Genomic DNA, 23,803 nt, shown 5'->3' with positions numbered 1-23,803 from the left:
GCATTTGACCTTCATTCAATTCAAAAAGCATTGTTTGTATGTATTGGAGTTTCATTTGATTCAAAAAGCTTTGTTTGAATGTGTTTGACTTTTTTTGATTCAAAAATCTTTGTTTGAATGTGTTTGACTTTCATTCGATTCAAAAACCTTTGTTTTAATGTGTTTGAATTTCATTTGATTTAAAAAGCTTTGTTTGAATGTGTTTGAGTTTCATTTTATTTAATTAATTTTTTTAATGCATTTGACTTTCATTTTATTCAAAATGCTTTGTTTGAATTTGTTTCACTATCATTTGATTCAAAAAGCTTTTTTTGAATGTGTTCGGCTTTCATTTAATTCAAAAAGCTATGTTTGAATGTGTTTGACTTTCATTTAATTATAAAACCTTTATTCACTTGAGTTTGATTTTTAAATGATTATTTTTTTTTTTGGTAAGGTAGCAATTATATTAATCACAAAAAACTGTACATAATGTACAAATACAACAGCCTGTGAAGGCTACCCAAAACTGTACAATGGCCAAAGGCCCAAACCAAACCCCTAGAAGCCTAGAAAAAAAAACAGGTAACTCTTCTGAGAAACCACACAGATCCTGCTACCTTCTATGAAGGGCACAGGAGGAGCTGGACTCAGGCAACAACACAAAACACTCCAAAAAAAAAAAAAAAAAACAACTAACAACAGAGAAACTAAGCAGCAATTACAGCATATGCCTAAGTTTAAATAGCCATTTACAGTCTTCTGTCTTCCATTTAGCAACAATAAGTTGTTGAGCTCTTCCACCAACTTCTCTTCTGATTGCTTTTACCAGCACCTCAGGATGAATTACAGCATGCTGCCGGAACACATGATTCCTGCCTAACCAAATGTTGTAATTAGCAGCACTCAATGTGGCAAGATAAAAACTGCTTTGAATCTTATTTTTCCCCAGCTTCCTCCCGCTCTTCCAGGCCTCACCAATATTATCCTGCTGCAGACCAATGCCTAGCCAACTGCAAACACCAGTCAAACATCTCTTACTGTACTTGCAAACAAAAAACAAATGGGTAACAGTTTCAGTCTCTTCTCCACATAGAAGACACAAATCATCAGAGCAAACCCCAAACCTTGAGAGCTTATCCCTAGTTTTGAGCCTCCCCAACATAGCCAACCAAATTACAAAAGAATGCTTAGGTACATTAAACTTGTTCCACACCCATTTGCTCCAAGGGACCTTATCCAAATTTCCCTGCAACCACTTATAGCAATCTGCAATTTTATACTGTTTTCTAAGCCACATATTACTAGTAAATCCTTCCTTTAGCTCCTCCTTGACCTTACACATCAATTTCCACCCCCACCCAGCACTTCTCTTGGGACTGTAATGCCACCAATCTTGCCCTTAAGGTAAACTGAGTGCACCCATTTCACCCACAAAGACTCAGTGTTCTTGGCAATCTTCCATACATAGCTACCAATAGCTGCCCTATTCCATATCAAACAGTTTCTAACTCCCAACCCACCAGCATTTTTTGGTCTACAAACCCAATCCCAGGCCAGGGGAGGAGCTCTACTCAGAACAGCCTTACCATCCCATAAAAAAGCTCTGCAGAGTTGCACAATCCTGAGCATCACAATCTTAGGAAGTAATAAGCACTGAGCCCAATAAGTGTGCAGGCTCATAAGCACTGCATTAATCAAGGTAGCTCTAGCAGCATAGGACAATTCCTACTACTCCAACATTGAATCTTATTAAGCATTTTGTCAACTATAGCATCATAGTCAGTGACTCTCAAATACTTGTCATTCAACGGAATTCCAAGATATTTAAAAGGCATATTACCAACAACAAACCCAGGCAACTGCAAAATGGCATCTCTGGTCTGATTCTGCACATTACCAAAGTACACAGCTGTCTTATCAGTGTTAACCTGTAATCCAGATCTTCTTTCAAAAGACTTCAGAGCTCTGAGGAGAAGCTTAACAGAATCCACATTCCCATAAGAGAAAAGCATCAAATCATCAGCAAAGATAAGGTGGTTCAAAGCTAAGCTCTTACATCTCTAATGATATTTAAAAGCCTTTTTATCCCAATTTTCTTCAACATCCTAGTCAAATACTCCATGACCAACACAAATAATAAGGGAGACATAGGATCACCTTGTCTTATCCCCTTTTTCCCAGCAAAAAAAACCATGCAAACCACCATTTAACATCAAAGAGAAAGAAGGAGTACTAACACACTCCATAATCCAACCAGTAAACTTTACAGGAAACCCCAAAGCTCCAAGCATATTTTTTATAAAGCTCCAACTTATAGAATCATAAGCTTTCCTCAAATCCACCTTAACTGTACATCTAGGGGGCATTCTCTTATTACTGTAATTCTTAAGCATATCTTGGCAAACCAAGATATTATCCAATATGGATCTTCCAGCAACAAAAGCACCCTGGCAAGAATCAACTAAATCAGGAAGCACTTCCTTAAGCCTAGAACAGATGAGCTTAGAGATGATCTTATAAACAACATTACAACAAGCAATTGGCCTAAACTGAGTCACTTTATTAGCATTTTCAACTTTAGGCACCAAGGTCAGAGTAGTAGCATTAACTTGCTTCGGCAACTTACCCTCAGCAAAAAAATTCAGCATAGCTTTAGTGACAGCTTGACCAGTAATATCCCAAGTACTCTTGAAGAATTTACTTGAAAAACCATCAGGGCCCGGGGCTTTATCATCATCAATACTCCAAAGAGCCTCTTTCACATCTTTCTCACTAAAACTTCTGCATAAACTATCTGACTGCTCCATACTCAAACAATTCCCTTCCTGAATAACACTACCATGAATCTCACCATTAGCAACAGCACTGCTACTTAGGAGAGATTTATAGTAATCCAGAAAAGCCTCACATACTTTCCTAGGTTCAGCCAATACAGTCCCATCCTCACAAGCAGTAAAATAAACACTGTTCTGAATTCTCCTTTTCCTCAGAATTGCATGAAAGAATGCAGAGTTCATGTCTCCATCTTTTAACCAATGAACCTTGGCTTTCTGCTTCAAAAAATTATACCTAGCATTATGAGCCTGATTATACTCCTCCCTTGCTATCTTCTCTTGCAAGATTAAACCTTCATCCCTAGGGTCACTCTGCAGTTGAGACTGTATATCTAACAACTTCTTCTCAGCAACAGCATCAGCTATCTCAACACAAGTAAATCTAGTCAAATTAATGCTCTTAAGCTTCTTTTTAGCTTCACTTAACTTCCTAACCAATTGAAACATATCAGTTCCCTGGAACCCAGTAGCCCAAGCTTCCTTTACAGCATCCAAAAAACCAGGAGCATCGATCCACATATTAAAGAATCTGAAAGGTTTCTTCAACTGCATACCACCATCAAACAGCTGAATAACACATGGACAATGATCCATAAGACCCTCAGGGAAAAAAAGTAGCTTGCAAATTAAGAAACTCATCCAAGCAAGCATTATTCACCAGAACTCTATCAATTCTAGTGCTCACTCTATCAATCCCACCTTGTTTATTATTCCAAGTATAGAACATACCTCTAGTTTGTCAGTCAAACAGATGAGCATCACTCAAACACTGTCTAAATGGCTCTACTTCAGCAAGAGTTACATTAGAGCCCACCCTATCACTAAGATTAAGAACATTGTTAAAATCCCCACCAATAAGCCAAGGACCATGGACAATCCCAGCAAGCATCTTTAGTTGATCCCATAGCTCTTCCCTTTGCACAGCTTCATTTAGACCATACACAAAGGTTACCTCAAACTGAATACCAGTAGCCTCATGGATTACTTTACAGTGAACTAACTGCATCTCCACCTTAATCACCATCACCTCAAAAATTTGGGACAACCAAATCACACAAATTCTACCATTTTTATGCTTACTATAATTAGAATAAACAGTCCAATCACCACCAACTCTACCAAACACCCTACCAAAATTCCTATCCTTCACCCTTGTTTCAAGAAGCCCAAACAAACCTATATTATGTTGTCTTATGAACACAAAACATCACATAACTTGCTAGGCATATTTAGGCCCCTAACATTCCAAAATCCCACACTATCCATTGAACAATTCAGGGCATTCCCCTTCCTCCAATACCCTAAATCTGTTACCACTGCCCCCAACCAGGACAACACCTGGCCTTAACAATTTAGGAGCTTCAGACAGTGGATCCTGTCCACCGGCATCAGTCACATCATCCGTCCTGCTCCCCCTCACAGCATTAGTTTGCTGCTGAGTAGAGCTAGTCTTCTGAACTGGTCTCCACATTTTCTTAGGTGGCTGCCTATGCTGCTTTTTTGCTCTCACTTTATGATTAGGACAGTGAGCATCCTCATGCCCCATACCATGACAAACCTTGTAGATTATAGGCTTCCACTCATACTCCACTTTCTGAGTAATACACACACCCTTCTCATTAAGAAATGTAATATTATCTGGAAATGAAGCATTAATCTCACCTTCTACCATCACACGAGCATAATTGTTCTCTTTAGAGGCAGTAACTCTATCAGTCTTAATAGGATTACCAATTAGAGAGGCAATCTTCATCAAAGCATTCTGACCCTAAAATTTAAGCTCAAGCCCCTTAAGCCTAACCCAAACATGAACCTTAGTTACTGTCTCCTTATCCAAATCCAACTTAGGCTCCCATGCTTTCATGATAATAGGCTTCTTGTCAAACAGAATAGGACCAACATTCAGAACCTTGTCTTTATTCTCAACAGTTCTAAAACGAACCAAGAACACCCCATTATCCATCAAAGAGATCTTATCTATCCCATAATTGCCCCAAACCCTTCTTATGAATCCATTAATCACATTCAATGGAGGTTTGGCACAAACAATGTAGCAAACAATCGCTGACTTCCAAAAATCAAGTTTTGGTTTCACATCATCCAAAGTAATCTGCACCAAATGACTAGCATCCTGCCCATCAACACAAGATTTTTCACCCCCAAAGAGATCTAAACCCTCATCCCTAGTACCCTCAAATAGAGATTCCCGCCAATTCAATCGAGCAGGAGGAGATTGAAAAACAGGGGATTGCAAATCGGGGGTCTCAGAAATTGGGGGAGACAAACTGGGAGTGGGATTGGCATGCTCAATCATCACAATAGGAGTTGGATTATAAAATTTAAGAACACTATCACAGCAAGCATCAGTTCGAAGCTCAGCATCAATGGCGGAAGCAGAGTTATGGATTACCTGTAACCACGCATTGAAGTCTTCTTGATGTGCTCCTTTCTCCTCCTCAGTAATCTCTATCTCCGGAATAACATTCCCCATTACATCATCAAGCCAGCTCTCAACTGAGACATCTTCAGAAGCAATGCTCTGTTCCTTCTTCTTCGTAAAATTTCTTGTTCTGGGTCCATAATTCTGCCTTGCCTTCTGCTTTTTCTTTGATTTAGACCCTGAACTCTTGCTTCCCTTACCCTTCTTCCTGTTTTCCATTGAAATCGGGCTAAAAATCGAAGCTCAAATTTGTGGGTTTCAATCAATTTTTCAACTTTCTCTCTCTAGTTCTTGATACTTTCTCTCTCTACTTTTTACTCATCACTACATTTTACTTTCAAATGATTAAATTAGATTCGTTGAATGCATTTGACCTTCATTCGATTCAAAAACCTTTGTTTGAATGTGTTTGACTTTCATTTGATTCAAACAACTATGTTTGAATGTGTTTGACTTTCATTCGATTCAAAAAGCTTTGTTTTAATTTGTTTGTCTTTCATTGGATTAAATTAGCTTTCTTGAATGCATTAGACTTTAATTCGATTCAAAAAGATTTTTTTTAATATGTTTGATTTTCATTTAATTCAAAACGCTTTGTTTTAATGTGTTTGACTTTCATATAATTCAAAATGCTTTGTTTGCATGTGTTTGACTTTGAGTTGATTCAATTAGATTCGTTGAATGCATTTGACCTTCATTTGATTCAAAAAGCATTGTTTGAATGTGTTTACTTTCGTTTGATTCAAAAAGCTTCGTTTGAATGTGTTTGACTTTCTTTTGTTTCAAAAAGCTTTGTTTGAATGAGTTTGACTTTTATTCGATTCAAAAAGCTTTGTTTTAATGTGTTTTACTTTCATTTAATTCATAAAGCTTTGTTTGAATGTGTTTGACTTTCATTCGATTAAAAAAGCTTCGTTTGAATGTGTTTTACTTTCATTTGATTCAAAAAGCTTTGTTTGAATGTGTTTACCTTTCATTTGATTCAAAACGCTTTGGTTGATTGTGTTTGATTTTCCTTTCATTCAAAAGCTATGTTTGAATCTGTTTGACTTTCATTTGATTCAATTAGATTCGTTGAATGTATTTTACTTTCAATTATTTTAAAATGCTTTGTTTTAATGTGTTTGACTTTCATTTAATTCAAAAAACATTGTTCATATGTGTTTGCCTTTCTTTTGATTCAAAAAGCTATGTTTGAATGAGTTTGGCTTTCATTCGATTTAAAAATCTTTGTTTTAATGTGTTTTACTTTCATTTGATTCATAAAGCTTGTTTGAATGTGTTTGACTTTCATTCTATTAAAAAAGCTTTGTTTGAATGTGTTTTACTTTCATTAGATTCAAAAAGCTTTGTTTGAATGTGTTTAACTTTCATTTGATTCAATAAGCTTTGGTTGAATGTGTTTGATTTTCCTTTTATTTAAAAAGCTATGTTTGAATCTGTTTGACTTTAATTTGATTCAATTAGCTTCGTTAAATGTATTTGATTTTCATTTATTCAAAACGCGTTGTTTTAATGTGTTTGACTTTCATTTAATTCAAAAGGCTTTGTCTGCATGTGTTTAACTTTCTTTTGATTCAAAAACCTATGTTTAAATCTGTTTGATTTTCATTCGATTCAAAAGGCTTTGTTTTAATGTGTTTGACTTTTATTTGATTCATAGAACTTTGTTTAAATGTGTTTGACTTTCATTTAATTAAAAAAAGCTTTGTTCGCATCTGCTTAACTTTCAATTGATTAAATTAGATTTGTTGAATGCATTTGACCTTCATTGAATTCAAAAGGCATTGTTTGAATGTGTTTGAGTTTCATTTATTCAAAAAGCTTTATTCAAATGTGTTTTACTTTCATTTGATTCAAAATGCTTTGTTATAATGGGTTTGATTTCCATTTAATTTAAAATACTTTGTTTGAGTACGATTGTCTTTCATTTGATTTAATTAGATTCGTTGAATGCATTTGACTTTCATTCGATTCAAAAAGCTTTGGTTTAATGTGTTTTACTTTCATTTGATTCAAAAAGCTTTGTTTGAATGTGTTTGACCTTCATTTGATTCTAAAAGCTTTGGTTGAATGTGTTTGATTTTCCTTTGATTCAAATAGCTTTGTTTGAATCTGTTTGACCTTTTTTTATTCAATTAGCTTCGTTAAATGTATTTTACTTTCATTCGATTTAAAAATCTTTGTCTTAATGTGTGTGACATTCATTTAATTCAAAAATCTTTGTTTGAATGTGTTTGACTTTCATTTGGTTCAAAAAGCTTTGTTTGAATTTCAAAAAGCTATGTTTGAGTGTGTTTGACTTTCATTCGATTCAAAATGCTTTGTTTGAGTGTGTTTGACTTTCATTCGATTCATAAAGCTTTGTTTGAACGTGTTTGACTTTCAGTTGATTAAATTTGCTTTCTTGAATGCATTAGACTTTAATTCGATTCAAAAAGTTTTTTTGAATGTGTTTGAATTTCATTTAATTCAAAATGCTTTGTTTTAATGTGTTGGACTTTCATTTATTTCAAAAAGCTTTGTTCGCATTTGTTTGACATTCTATTGATTCAATTTGATTCGTTGAATGCATTTGACCTTCATTCGATTCAAAATGCATTGTTTGAATGTGTTTGCTTTCATTTGATTCAAAAAACATTGTTTGAATGTTTTTGACTTTCTTTTGATTCAAAAAGCTTTGTTTGAATGTGTTTGACTTTCATTATTCGATTCAAAAAGCTTTGTTTTATTGTGTTTGACTTTCATTTGATTCATAAAGCTTTGTTTGAATGTGTTTGACTTTCATTCGATTCAAAAGGCTTTGTTTGAATGTGTTTTATTTTCATTTAATTCAAAAAGCTTTGTTTGAATGTGTTTAACTATCATTTGATTCAAACTGCTTTGCACTACTACAAAAATGGTCAAAGAGACCCGATATAAGAGACCGGTTATGTGCATAACGGGTCTCTTACAAAGGAGAGACCCATTATCTTAAACGACAGGTCTCTCGAAATATCAAAGATACCCATCATTTAAGAAAACAAGTCTCTTGGAATTGTTAAAAAAAAATCAAGGAATATGGAGAGACCCGTTCTTTTAAACAACCGGTCTCAGTAAATATCCAAGAAACCAGTCCTTTAAAATAACCGGTCTCTCGAATTTTTTTTATTTAAAATTTGAGAAATAAGAGAAACCCGTCATTCTAAAGAACCGGTCTCTCGAATTGAATCTGGCCATGTACGTAATAGGCATCCATCAGCCCATAATTCTTAGTCTCAAACCCTAGAATCACTATTCACTTTCTCTCTCTTAATTAGCCTCTTCGTTCTCCGCCTCTTTACTCTCTCATTTCATCTCTTCTTTTCTTTCTCTCTCTTCACCTTCCTCTCATCACTGTCTTCTTAATTTCAATAACACTTCAGGTTCAGATATCAGGAAAACCTCAAAATAATACCCCTTTTTGTCTAAATAATTGAGAAATTTACTGAAAATTTCATTCAAGTTGTATTTCTCTCTTTGGTGGATCTAGCTCCAAGTAGTAGAAAGGGCTCCTCCCCAAGTTTTGAGCACATGCATCGGTCTTGAATGGGTTTCCTTCAAAATAAGCCTGAATAACATCTTCGGCTCGGTCGTTGCAGCGGTGGGGCTTGGGTTGGTGGTGATGGCCCCCTGAAACGCCCCATGGACTCTCCCGGCGACGGTGATGACGACGGCGCCGGTGATTATGGTATTATTTTTCACTTAGTTATGTCAAAGTTTCAAGATCTATTTCTTATAATAATTGCTTTTTAAAATTTTTTTTGTTAAAAAATAAAAAAATTCGTCCGTTTTTTCATTAAGCCATGGTATTAGATTGTTTGTTTATTTTGCTTGTTAATGTTTTCGTTTCAAAATCAATTTTCGCCATTTTTTTATGAAATTTTTGTTTTGAAAACTTCTATCATAGTCGTCATATCTATTATTTTTCGTTATAATCGCTCTCTTTATTTCGTATGGAGTCAGATATGGTATTTTTCGTCATTATTATGTTCGCATTTGATTTTCTATTTCTATTATCATTTTCAATTTTGATTTCAGCTCTTTAAATTTAACTTCTAGTATACTTTATTTTTGTTTTTAAAAATTTCTTTGAGAGATTTTCTTGATGAATTGTTCTTTAGCTTGTTTTTGAAATTAGTTTTTTTTTTTTCTTGCTTTGATTTTGTGTTCATTCATCATTTTAAACAACTTTTATTTTAGATCTCGTATTTCATTAGTTAAATTAAACAATTTATCATTTTTTTTAATTGTAAACGAATTTTATTTTGTATCTTGATTTTTAAATTTTAAGTTTTTCCCTTTTTTTTCATTCCCTTATAATTGTTCTGATTTATACCTGGATAATAATATCTTCTTTTAAATTTTTTTTACATATATATGACTATGGTTGTAGGCAAATCGCTTGATAGAGTGGGAAGTGTCAGCGAAGCAGAATTGAAGCGGTTGCATGCTGGGTTTCGCAAGCCGGCCGGAGGTGTGATCTGCTGATAGGAGCGTAATAAATTTTGCTTTTGTTGTTTTGTCAAAAAAAAAGTCATCATTTACAGAATTTTTATGTATTGAATTTTCATTGATATATGTACTATGTACGTAATTTTTGAGGAGTATACAACAATTATTTTTCTCCTTTGTATTTAATCATAAAAAATATGAATAAAATTATATAAGTTAATATTGATGAATTGTAATTATAAAAATCTAATAAACTATTTTTTTTAATTTAGAATGTGATCAAAGAGACCTGTTAAGTTCAAAAGTGGTCTCACTTTTCTAAAAAAAGAGATTGCCTAAGTAAGATAGACGGTCTCAGTTTTCAAAAAATGGAGACTGCTTTTCTAATAAAGGCAGTCTTAATTTCCTCAAATTTGAGACCGCTTTTCTTAAAGAGGCGGTCTTAGCTTTCTCATTCTAGAGACCGCTTTTAATAAAGCAGTCTCTTTGCCAAAGAGACCGCTGCGCTAGAGACCGCCTCCAAGGTAGTCTCTTTGGCTAATTTCGACGGGTCTCTTTGGCCAATTTTGTAGTAGTGTTGGTTGAATGTGTTTGATTTTCCTTTGATTCAAAAAACTATGTTCGAATCTTTTTTACTTTCATTTGATTTAATTAGCTTCGTTGAATGTATTTGACTTTCATTCAATTCAAAAATCTTTGTTTTAATGTGTTTTACTTTTATTTAAATCAAAAGGCTTAGTTTGAATGTGTTTGACTTTCATTGGATTCAAAAAGCTTTGTTTGAAAGTGTTTGACTTTCATTCGATTTAAATATCTTTGTTAAAATGCGTTTGACTTTCTTATGATTCAAAAAAGCTTTGTTTAAATGTGTTTGACTTTCTTTCGATTCAAAAAGCTTTGTTTTAATGTGTTTGACTTTCATTTGATTCTATAAGCTTTGTTTGAATGTGTTTGATTTTAATTTGATTAAATTAGCTTTCTTGAATGCATTTGACTTTAAATCGATTCAAAAAGCTTTTGTTTGACTGTATTTGACTTTAATTTAATTCTAAAAGCTTTGTTCGCATGAGTTTGACTTTCAATTGATTACACTAGATTTGTGGAATGCATTTGACCTTCATTGGATTCAAAAAGCATTGTTTGAATTTGTTTGAGTTTCATTTGATTCAAAAAGCTTTATTTGAATGTGTTTGACTTTCTTTTTATTCAAAAACTTTTGTTTGAATCTGTTTGACTTTCATTCGATTAAAAAATCTTTGTTTTAATGTGTTTGACTTTCATTTAAATCATAAAAGCTTTGTTTGAATGAATTTGACTTTCATTTTATTACATTAGCTTTGTTGAATGCATTTGAATTTAATTCAATTCAAAATCATTTTTTTTTAATGTGTTTGACTTGCATTTAATTCAAAAAGCTTAGTTTGAATGTGTTTGACTTTCATTTAATTCAAAAAGATTTGTTCGCATGTGTTTAACTTTCAATTGATTTAATTAGATTCGTAGAATGCATTCGACCTTCATTCGATTTAAAAAGCATTGTTTGTATGTGTTTGAGTTTCTTTTGATTCAAAAAGCTTTGTTAGAATGTGTTTGACTTTCATTTAATTCAAAAAGCTTTTTTGAATGTGTTTAACTTTCATTCGATTCAAAAAGTTTTGTTTTAATGTGTTTGACTTTCATTCTATTCATAGAACTTTGTTTAAATGTGTTTGACTTTCATTTAATTCAAAAAGTTTTGTTCGCATCTGCTTGACTTTCAATTGATTAAATTAGATTTGTTGAATGCATTTGACCTTCATTGGATTCAAAAAGCATTGTTTGAATGTGTTTGAGTTTTATTTTATTCAAAAAGCTTTATTTGAATGTGTTTTACTTTCATTTGATTCAAAATGCTTTATTTTAATGGGTTTGACTTTCGTTGAATTTAAAATGCTTTGTTAATACGATTGACTTTGATTTGATTTAATTAGATTCGTTGAATGCATTTAACTTTTATTCGATTCAAAAAGCTTTGTTTTAATGTGTTTTACTTTTTTTTTATTCAAAAATCTTTGTTTGAATGTGTTTGACCTTCATTTGATTCTAAAAGCTTTGGTTGAATGTGTTTGATTTTCCTTTGATTCAAATAGCTGTGTTTGAATCTGTTTGACCTTTTTTTTATTCAATTAGATTCGTTAAATGTATTTGACTTTCATTCGATTTAAAATCTTTGTCTTAATGTGTGTGACATTCATTTAGTTTAAAAAGCTTTGTTTGAATGTGTTTGACTTTCATTTGATTCAAAAAGCTTTTTTTTTTTTGAATTTGACTTTAATTCGATTCAAAAATCTTTGTTTAAATGCGTATGACTTTCTTTTGATTCAAAAAGCTATGTTTGAGTGTGTTTGACTTTCATTCGATTCAAAAAGCTTTATTTTTAGGTATTTAATTTTCATTTGATTCATAAAGCTTTGTTTGAATGTGTTTGACTTTCATTTGATTAAATTAGCTTTCTTGAAAGCATTTGACTTTAATTCAATTAAAAAAGCTTTTTTTTGAATGTGTTTGACTTTCATTTAATTCAAAAAGCTTTGTTTGAATGTGTTTGACTTTCATTTAATTTAAAAAGCTTTGTTTGCATGAGTTTGACTTTCAAATGATTAAATTAGACTCGTTGAATGCATTTGACCTTCATTCGGTTCAAAAAGCTTTGTTTTAATGAGTTTGAATTTCATTTGATTCATAGAACTTTGTTTAAATGTGTTCGACTTTCATATAATTCAAAAAGCTTTGTTCGCATCTGCTTGACTTTCAATTGATTAAATTAGATTTGTTGAATGCATTTGACCTTCATTGGATTCAAAAAGCATTGTTTGAATGTGTTTGAGTTTCATTTTATTCAAAAAGCTTTATTTGAATGTGTTTCACTTTCATTTGATTCAAAATGCTTTGTTTTAATGGGTTTGACTTCCATTTGATTTAAAATGCTTTGTTTGAATACGATTGACTTTCATTTGATTTAATTAGATTAGTTGAATGCATTTGACTTTAATTCGATTCCAAAAGGCTTTGTTTTAATGTGTTTTACTTTCATTAGATTCAAAAAGCTTTGTTTGAATGTGTTTGACCTTCATTTGATTCTAAAAGCTTTGGTTGAATGTGTTTGATTTTCCTTTGATTCAAATAGCTGTGTTTGAATCTGTTTGACCTTTTTTTTATTCAATTAGATTCGTTAAATGTATTTGACTTTCATTAGATTTAAAAATCTTTGTCTTAATGTGTGTGACTTTCATTTGTATTTAATTCAAAAAGCTTTGTTTGAATGTGTTTGACTTTCATTTGATTCAAAATCTTTTTTTGAATTTGACTTTCATTCGATTAAAAAATCTTTGTTTAAATGCGTATGACTTTCTTTTGATTCAAAAAGCTATATTTGAGTGTGTTTGACTTTCATTCGATTTAAAAAGCTTTGTTTTAATGTGTTTGACTTTCATTTGATTCATAAATCTTTGTTTGAATGTGTTTGACTTTCATTTGATTAAATTAGCTTTCTTGAATGCATTAGACTTTAATTCAATTCAAAAAGATTTTTTTGAATGTGTTTGACTTTCATTTAATTCAAAACGCTTTGTTTTGATGTGTTTGACTTTCATTTATTTCAAAAAGCTTTGTTCGCATTTGTTTGACATTCTATTGATTCAATTAGATTCGTTGAATGCCTTTGACCGTCATTCAATTCAAAATGCATTGTTTGAATGTGTTTGTTTTCATTTGATTCAAAAAATATTGTTTGAATGTTTTGACTTTCTTTTGATCCAAAAATCTTTGTTTAAATGTGTTTGACTTTCATTATTCGATTTAAAAAGCTTTGTTTTAATATGTTTATCTAACGTGTTTGTTAAGTTGTGCATAGAAAGAACAAGTTATGCTTGGAACATGATACAAGGAACCTGAGCAATGTCAAGTATATATATAAGAAACCTAAGCAAATATAATAAGCAATAGAGAAACAAGAATAATGATGAGTGTCATGGTTGATAAGCATGATGCTGGCTAAAGAACCATGAAGGTAACTATGTGAATAAGTGTTTGCATATGTTAGCTTCATGAGGTAAGTACACTATGCATACACGAGTTGTATATGTGTAGAAGTATTTACATAAGCTTTAAATTTAATTAGTTATCTCACTTGAAGTTTGTTTATAACAAACAAACTTCAATCTAATGTTTCTCTTAAGTGTTTATGTGAAGACAGGAATTGGCTTAGGTGAAGTCAATGGGTTGGAACATAGAAGACTTTAAGAGGAACAAGAGAGAATGAATGAACCTAAAGCAGGTTCTCCCATGAGAACCAAACCACAAAGGAACCTGAAGGTATTCTCTAACAGGATCTAGAAGGAACTTTTGGCAGGCTTTCCCATGAAAGCCGGAGCATGTTCCTTAATAGGTACATGAAGAGTTCCATGTTCCCTAACAAGTACATGAAGAGTTCCCTAACAGGAACTTAGTATTCTAACAAGAACTATCTAAGTTCCCTAACAAGAACTTGAAGACAGCAAGTTAAGGAGTTGACTTGGTCTGCGTTGAAGACAACAAGTTCTAGTTAGGAACTTGGCCTGCGGTTCCAAAAGTGGAACGTTGCCCTAAGATCTAGAATACATCAATACTACAAGATTCCAGATTAAGAGTTTCAAAGAAACAACATAAAGACGGAGAAATCGAAGTATATTGCTCTAGGATTCATGTAAGTATGTTGGACATAAAATTCAGTCTGGAACAAGTCTAAAGAACCAAGGTGAAATCATGATAGTCAATGAAATTAGAGTTACTGACTTGTCAGGAACTCGGAGACTGTCAGAGTTCCAGAACCCACTAGTACAAAACTAACCTTAAGTAACACCCAAAAAGTGTTATATAATGGGGTAAAAGTGTTATTATAGACAATAGGTAACACTTTATTGGGTGATACTTCCGCCCATGTTACCTATGGTCTTATGTAACACTTTGAGTAACGTATGGTAACACTTTCAATCGTGATACTATAAAACCTCTTTTGTAACAATTTTTATATTATCAGTATCATTTTTAAAGTGTTACTTTTTATTTCTTATGTAACACTTACTTATCTTTAGTATCATTTTTCAATCATATAGTATCACTTTATCCGACATTATGTATCACTTTTCAAACTAATGTAACACTTTATTGACTATTAAGTAACATTTTTCAATCATCTTTTGAAATATAGTGGCACTTTATTCGACATTATGTATCACTTTTTGCAATCTAATGTAACACCTAATTAATTAATAAGTAACATTAATTATTATTATTATTATTATTATTATTATTATTATTATTATTATTGTTGTTGTTGTTGTTGTTGTTGTTGTTGTTGTTGTTGTTGTTGTTGTTGTTGTTGTTGTTGTTGTTATTGTTGTTGTTGTTGTTGTTGTTGTTGTTGTTGTTGTTGTTGTTGTTGTTGTTGTTATTATTATTATTATTATTATTATTATTGTTATTATTATTGTTATTATTATTATTATTATTATTATTATTATTATTATTATTATTATTATTATTATTATTATTTTAAAAAATAAAAATAATATTAACAATGTAAATGAGAAATTAACATTTCATAAAAAAAAATAGAGATTAACATATATGATTGATAATAATTTGGATTGAATTAATTTCATAATTTTTTCGAAAAAAAAAAAAACAAACCATACACACCAATTTTAATGTTTCGCCAAACAAAATAATAATCCAAACAAAAAGAAAATCAACTTCGATCTCTAGCTAAAAAAAAAAAATTAGAAAATAAGATAAACTTCCATATTTCAAAATATAGTCAGCACAATATGTCCAAACAAAAAGAAAATTAACTTCGATCTCCAACTAAAAAAATTAGTAAATAAGATAAACTTCCATATTTCAAAAAATTAGTCAGCGCGATAGCAGTTTAAACAGCAGATAGCACCAACAAGCTAGCAGAACATCAGCAGCAACAGAAGCTACCAGCAGACAGTAGTATGTAGCAGAAAACAGCAGTAGCAGACATCAATATGTTGCAGCAAATAGTGGCATCAAACAACAGTAGCACAAGTCTGCAACAGACAGCAGTAGCAGCAAAATAAGAGTGGTAGTGGCAAAAAACAGCAATGACAGCGGCAAAAAAACAGCAGTAGCAGCAACAAAACAGCAGCAGCAGCAGTAAGTGACAGTAGCAGTAAGTGATAACAGCAGCAAAACGGCAGTATCAATAAGAGATAGCAACATCAATGACAACAAGCTTAGCAAAAACAAGCACATAACAGTATCTCTCTAAACATCAAGCACGCACATATATGCAAGCACGCTTCTTGTGGCATCATCACTTGCTATCCCACTGCTTCATCTTGATCCATTTGGTCCTATATATGTGTGAAAGCATCATATATCAAACAACTAGAACAAAAATGAAATAACGCAATAATAAGAGTTAGTGAATGTATAAACCATTACCTCACTTTGCTATTGTTCATTAGAGTGTACATTGGGAAAATGATCTATAAATTTTGGATTGGATGACACATTTTTAAGTGATCGCGATCAAAGTATCCAACACTTCAGGATCAATTTGCTTGAGCGTCTTTATTTATTCTGTGACAATTTCTTTGACAATTTTGTCTTTATAGGGCTTTAAGTACTCATTGAGAATTATTGGTTTAGATACTCCTAGCAATCAAACCATTTTACATGTGGCAGGGAAAGTAGAGATGAGCATTACAATGCATTAGTAGGAATAGATAGGAATGTCACAATTTATAGTGCATAGTGTTGACACAATGGTTGTTCCAAAATCGCCTATATTTCTAAACTAGCAAATAAGAAAGTATCCTTTATCAATGGTATAAACTATCAAGCATAAATTCTAAAAATAGTCTACCTGATCACAACCCTTATATCTCTCAGGCTATTATCAACTAAAAGAAGTGTACTGGCAGTCTTGCACATTTTAAATCCTTTGAAATGATCACATAGTTAATGTTGCATAATCGGAAGGTCAAATGCTAGGTATCAAGAAGTTCATAAACTAGGAATTGTGCAAATTAAAATTGCCATAGCAGATGCACAACCCAAGATTATTGAACCATTTGCAATTATAGTGACTATAGAGCTATAATTATGCAGGAATATTTTGATGGCTCATCATGTTAAGCAAAAAATATAGTCCAATTAGCGAAAACCTGACTAGAAAAAGATTGACTGAAAATTCAAATACCTGAGCACCTCTCTTATCTGCAAATTCAAATACTTGAGTAGATAAAGAATGACAACAACTTCAAATACCTGAGCACAAAAAGAGCAAAAGAGCAATGCAATGCAAATCCTCATATACATAATAGTCTGATCAGCTTATACTCAAGTCTTATCAGCTTATACTCAAGTCTTATCAGCTTATACTCAAGTCTGATCAACTAATAGTATGAAAAACAGGCTTTACACCATATACATGCAATGCAAAGAATAATAAAGCTCATTACATATTTGTTGTGCTTGGAATTGCATGAATACCTCAGATTCAGACTGTTTAGCAAGATTAATTTACCTAACATACAGCTTTATAAATCTTACTAATATTCTAAGGAAAAATATGTTGCTAATACTGAAGTCTGATCAGCTATAATCACGCAATACAAAGATATATAAAAAGTGCATTGAAATTGTGTCAATAGTAGAAACTACCTCAGCAATAATTCATTTGGTTTAACTTATTACAACTTATTTTAGACAAACTGAGTTCAAATAATAAAGTTAGGTTTAAACAAAGTAATTCAAGGAATTAAATATAAGTTCTACCAAGGTATTATAAATTTAGGTGAGTTGACTCTAAGTAAATAAATTTTCAGATAAGTTAAAGGTAAGCTCATATACATTCAAATAAGTTCTATTAATTTAATTTCAGACAAAATAAAGCCTTAGCTGTCAAATTATGGATTTAGTTGATAAGATATCTAAATATATGTGCCTTGAAATAGTCACTGGATGAGCTATGAGTTTATTCATCATAATTCAACTTTAAGCTATAGTTAATACAGTAGACAACAATAGTGAAAACAATTCTTAAAAACTACAGTCACTAAATAGATGAAACAGAAAACAATTCAAGGACTTATAATAAATCAGAAGTGAAGTTGAAGTGTTGAAACAATATCACCACGACCAAAAAGACAATCCTAACAACTATACCCAAAGACTAGGGTCTGCAAATTAGGCCCCGTTTGGTTTAATGTAAAATATTTTCAATGGAAAATTAATTTTCATGGAAAACATATTTTCAAAGAAAAACACAATTGCATACTAGTTTTCCTTTGTTTGGTTGCATACAAGAAAAGTCCAAGAAAATAAAAAATAAGAGTGGAAATGTAAGGATGAATGAGAGGAAAGTAAAAAAAAGGAGGTAAGGAGAAGAGAGGAAAATGTGGCTTACGTTTTTTTTTGGGAAGGAAAATGTTTTCCATCATCAAGGATGGAATTTTCAACCCTTGGAAAAATTGTTTTCCACCCCTTAACAAACCAAACAAAGGAAAATGGGAAAAAAAATGGAAAATTCATTTTCCATGAAAACCTTTTACATCAAACCAAACAGGGACTTAGTAAGCCATATGATTACACATCGGGGACAAGAAAGAGAAGGATTCAAGGATAAGCAACATTATTCAAAAGTAATTCATCATGGATATAAATTAGCTCCTCATTATCAGCCATTACCTCATAATAACAACTGATTTCTTCAGCACTTTACAAATCCATTTTCCACTGATCAATAATTTAGTGTTATTTAGTTCAGTATCCCCCAAACGAGCCTCGAACTCGTAAAAGGCAAATTAAAACAAGTGATCTAATTCAACAATTCAAAGTAACTTTAAATTGCATCAAAGTTTAACGCGAACTTACATAGCAACAATTTCACAAAAGCACAAAATTAAGAAACCAAAAACAAAAGAAAATTCACAAAAGTTCATCAAAGTTCCACACTAACGTTATAAATCGAGTAACCCACCAGCATTGAAACACTAATTATTCTAAACCCAACAAAAAAATCAAGCAATCAACCAATTTCAATCCATAAAAAATGCATGAAATCATGAATAACAACAGGTGTAAATTCTGATTGAAATACTATAGAATCCAATCATAAAACATACCCTATAAACTAGATGTAGTGATAATACATGAACATTAATGATTACATAACAAAAAAAATAAAAAAAAACCACCAAAATAACAAAATACCTGATTGGAAGCGCTAATTACATAAAAAAAATGAACTGGTTTCATAATTTTGTGACGAATGAAACCCTAGGAGACGAGTGAAACCCCAAAAGACAAGTGAAACCGCAGATGACGAATTGAACGTAAAATCACTGATTTTGTGATGAATTTCGCGAGACAACAATGAATTGAGGAGGAATTTAAATAAAACTTGAATTGAGAGATTTTTTTTGTTTTTTTTTTTTGGACAAAAGTTCATTTATTTTCTTCAATTATGGTGATTTTAGTTGATTAAGGGATTGAGGCCAATATTTTTCTTTTTCTTTTTAATTGCTTTGTCGGTAATACTCAGTTTTTTTAATTAATTAAATTTGGGTATTAAAACTAACTTTTACTTTATTATAAATATTTAAATTAATATTTAATTCACCCAAAATAATGTAACATCTCTTAGTGTTACCATAAAATATTACTAATTTAAAAAGTGTTACTTTAGTATGCTACTTATGTTAAAAGGGCTACATTGAATGTTACATTCTAATAAAGTGTGACTAAAGTGTTACTTATAAATCTAAAATTTTGTAATTCAAGAAGTGTTACTAATTACGTGTTACATAAAATCAATTATGTACTAGTGCACCTAATCGGAACTTAAGTCTGCACGTCGTTAAAGGTCGGTTAAATGATATAAATATCTTTTATGGATTTGGTTTTACAGAATAAAGATATTTATTTTCTAATAAATCCCTTTTGGAAAAAGATAAGTTATTTTTGGAAAGTATTTTAAGCAAAAATAAGTTTATAATAAAATATGATTTTATTAAAAGTATATCTTTGAAAAAGATAAACTAGTATATTTGGAAAATATAAGTTTGAAATAAAATCTGATTTATGATAAGTATATCTTTTAAAAATGATAAGCTAGTATATTTGGAAAATATAAGTTTGTTATAAAATCTGATTTTATGATAAGTATATCTTTTGAAAAAGATAAGTTAATGTATTTGGAAAGTATATGTTTTAAATAAAATCTGATTTATAGCAAATATATCTTATTATTATTGACAGAATATATTCTTAACAAAAAGATATATTTTTGAAAAACTTATTTTTGGTAAATATCTTTTAAACATATCTTTTGAGAAAACTTATCTTTTACGAAAAGAATGATTTGGGTGTACTATAAATATGCTCATATGTATTCATTCAAAGTCGAGGCTGACGAAGCTTAGTGGTCGTGCTTAATGGTTTCATCCTTCACCACGAAGCTAAGTCAAACCTCCAGGTCAAAGTTCCATTCAGGTTTGGTTTCAGTTCGTCCAGTAAGTTCTAGATAGATCTTGAGTGTCCAATATATTAGTTTTATCTCTTTATTCATTGATATGTATTTAAAGTTATTCTTTGAGATCTTGTAATTGGGAAAAAGGGTTTTGAGTGTTTTATGTATTGGGGTGTGAGGAGTTTGAAAGTCTCTAAAATTCGAGTTGTAGATGTGAGTAGTTCTTTGGGAGTACGAGTGAATCTAAGTGTGGGACACTTAGGTTGGGTAGGATAGGGTCCTATCGAGTAGCAAGTGTCCTTCTTGTGAGAAAGGTCTGTGTATAATAGGTTGTAATTTTGTATTGCCCTATTATAGTGAAATGTTTGTGTTGAAAATCCCCTGGCGGGTCAAGGTTTTACTTCCAATTGGGCCCTGGATGGTTTCCTCGTAAAATCCGCTTTGCATTGTCTAAGTTCCTAACAGCAATCAATTTATATTCCGCAAAAAGTAGGCATTAGGAACATACTACAATTCACCCCTCTCTTGTAGTATATCATCCAAAATAACAATTGGTATTAGAGCCAATGCTCTAGATAAAATCGGGTATCCCCGAGGAGCATGTTCCATGCTAGGATTGATATTTACGAGGAATGCAGCGATTGGAACTCAAACCGAGAATGTTCCCAACACCACATGAAGACCAAAATTTGCTTGTAAAGCAGAAGTAATTCAAATATTAACATCTTGGAGGTAAGTGTCTCGTCTTTGAATTCCTTGTTATATGCATGTTATTATTTGTGCGAGTTCTTAAAGTATTTCTAGTTAAATTACTGATTTTATTGTTAATGTTTTTAAATCAATTTTGTGTAGCCTCAAATATGATTTGGAGTGTATTTAAAAATCATTTTTCAGATTTATAAATTTATTTATTAATATAGAATCAGTTTACTAGAAATAGTTCAAGGAACTTATTGTTTAGAATTATGCATATTTAGTCTTTCGGAACCTGGAGTACCCTGAATGGAAACTTAATTCTTTAGGCAAGGTAATACACGTATATTTTGATTGCCAAAGAATGACCTTATCATGTGTTTTTATTATTCTGAATATTTATTATGTAGACACATGATGTTTATTGTGTTAGTAAAGATAGTTGGCTTAACCGTAGTTGTTTTAATTATGGATTATTGACGTCTATTGCTAACATGAAGGTACCCAATATATATTGGGTAACCAAAGCCAAAAAGTGATTGATTTTGCAGGCTATATGAGTGGAGACAACGTATTAATAACGATGATTTTTGGTTGTTTGTATATAAGGAATTATGTGAAAGCTCCTCTCACTGGAGAGCCTTTATAAGAGTAGGTGGAGCGATAATTTGGGTAAGTGTGTAAGTCGCTTATACATCTCTCTATAAATATTGGTCATTTGCTTTTGGTATGTATTAATCCTTCACAAATTCCTATTGAACTTCATTTACATATTTCCAAGGTGGTATTTGTGAATGGATGTAAAAGAGAAGGTGGTTTGAAGTTTATAACGTATATCATGACAAACTAAATTCTCTTCTAGTTTTGTGCTGGCTATTAATGATTGTTTTGTAGGTTTTTCCATTGAGATAAATCGGTGCATTTTAGTTTGTTCTATTAGGAACTTAGTGCTTAACTTTGTTAGAACTTGGTGAACTTGGAATGACAAAACGAATTAGGGATACAGGAACAACAAAGCTTCTATATCAAGATGAAATAGGAGTTAAAGTATATGTTTCTGTTCAGCTTCTTGTTCAAGTTCCTTAGAACAAAGCATAAATTCCTATTGCAGACCCTTATGAAGGATGATGAAGCAAGATGACTATCTTTGACTACGTGTTGGAGATTTATAATTTCGTTTATAGAACGACATTCAAAAGGGAGTATTCTTACAGGAATTCTATGCTCAAATACTTTTTATGCTTTAGGTTTAATCTATCTCTTTTAACTAACCTATTGACATATTAAATGCACAAAGGAATCTCTTGGGTTTTGATTTTTCAGGTTATATCTTTCGAATGAATATTTGAGGAACTTTAATAAGGTGTTTAAGAATTTGAGATTAAATCAACACGTTCCTCTACCCAAGATACAATGGTCAAAAGGATCATAAGGACATGTTTCAACCTGATATCAATAGGAACATGAACAGTTGAAGGTGCATAGTAGGAAGGAACTCGTCGTATCTTGACAGCGAGGTTCCAAAGGGATGATGATTGTCAATTCAAGATATCTACTGCTATAAACCTACAATGGAAGAACTATGAATTATAAGACTAACACGAAAGGTAAAATTGTTGCATAACAGGAGGTTAGTAAGTCAAGTTCCTATACCATTGTGAACATTTTTCTTGTCGAGTTTTTAATGTACATTTTGGTGTTTAAATGTTTGTAACTCTAGATGTTTTACGAAATACTTCTATGCTTCAAACTGTAAACATGTTAATCTTTTCATGCTTGATAAACCTAGTAGGAACTCAATAATAGGTATATGTATATGTAAGTTCCAAACAGGTAAAGATCGAGAAGCATGAAAATCAAACATGTTATATTATCTTTCAACATCGGGTAGATGGTAAGGAACATTAATCCATTGTATCTTTGTGATATGGATCTATTTATCATGTGATATATAGAGACAAATTGAAAGAGTTGTCTTGTTTATAAGTGATGAACGCAAATGAACACTTGGTTACTTTTCTTAATAGAAGAGATGATGAACTATTTGTTGAAAGTCTTTTCTACCACAAGGTATGTGGCTAAGTAATAATCATTTATGAAGTTATAGATCTAACGATGGAACCTAGTTCCAGCCATGTTTGATGTTTGTTGCAGGAACACAGGATTGACAACAAGTATTCAACTTTGAATCATGAAAGACACGAAGAGAACAAAGTTATATGCTAATGGTCTTCGCAGATTCTTTGGAATAGTTTTCAATACCTCTTGCTACATCATCAACACTGAAGCAATAGGTCTTTGATTAACAAGTCACCCTATGTTCTACTTAGGGATGTTTGATGATAGAAAGGCCAAGGCGATTCATCCATAAACGCCTAGAATAGTAAAACATAAAGAGTTTACTCTATTTTGTTTAATGTGCAATAAGTGAACATATTTTGAGACTAACAGGTTTGTTCCCATCAAACAAGTTATAAAAGATAAACTCACAAGTTCTTGTAGAACTAACTGAGTTCCTAGTAAATAAATACGTCACTAAGAATAACGGGAAGGGTAGATACATATGTTGAGGAACTTTCAGATGCTAATAAGTTCCAACTCATACAACAAAGTTCAATGAACTCAATACAAGAAATCAAGTTCCAACGAAGTTCCAAAGATGAGATAATATTTGTTCCGACTAGAAAAATCTCTACAAAATATGGAACTACAGTGTCTTTCATGCATATGTAACCAAGGCCGAGCCTCACGACATTAAAGCATTTGAAGATGTAGCTTGGATGTGTAGCAGGAACTTAATAAGCTTAAAATGAAGAAGGTGTATGTCACATCCTGAACTTCTAATACACCTAAAAAGGG

The 23,803-nt window shown here is 31.8% G+C and overlaps 2 protein-coding genes across 2 annotated transcripts; both read right to left on the bottom strand.

Annotated features, from left to right (window-relative positions):
* Positions 1-700: 700 nt before the first annotated feature.
* LOC145636869 (uncharacterized) lies at positions 701-1,324 on the bottom strand. Its single transcript, XM_081688408.1, has one exon. It carries the CDS (start codon positions 1,322-1,324, stop codon positions 701-703), a length of 624 nt encoding a protein of 207 aa, XP_081544534.1.
* LOC145636868 (uncharacterized) lies at positions 1,324-1,994 on the bottom strand. The gene is made up of 2 exons (XM_081688407.1): positions 1,721-1,994; positions 1,324-1,667 (listed from the first exon to the last, which is right to left on the bottom strand). Exons 1-2 carry the CDS (start codon positions 1,992-1,994, stop codon positions 1,324-1,326), a joined length of 618 nt encoding a protein of 205 aa, XP_081544533.1.
* Between the last annotated feature and the right edge of the window lie 21,809 nt (positions 1,995-23,803).

The sequence above is a fragment of the Chenopodium album genome, chromosome 6 (genome assembly GCF_948465745.1).
Source record: "Chenopodium album chromosome 6, dcCheAlbu1.1, whole genome shotgun sequence".
NCBI classification, from domain to species: Eukaryota; Viridiplantae; Streptophyta; class Magnoliopsida; order Caryophyllales; family Amaranthaceae; genus Chenopodium; species Chenopodium album.
Note: the sequence above shows the minus strand (reverse complement) of the source record. Positions and strands in the feature narration are given on the sequence as shown.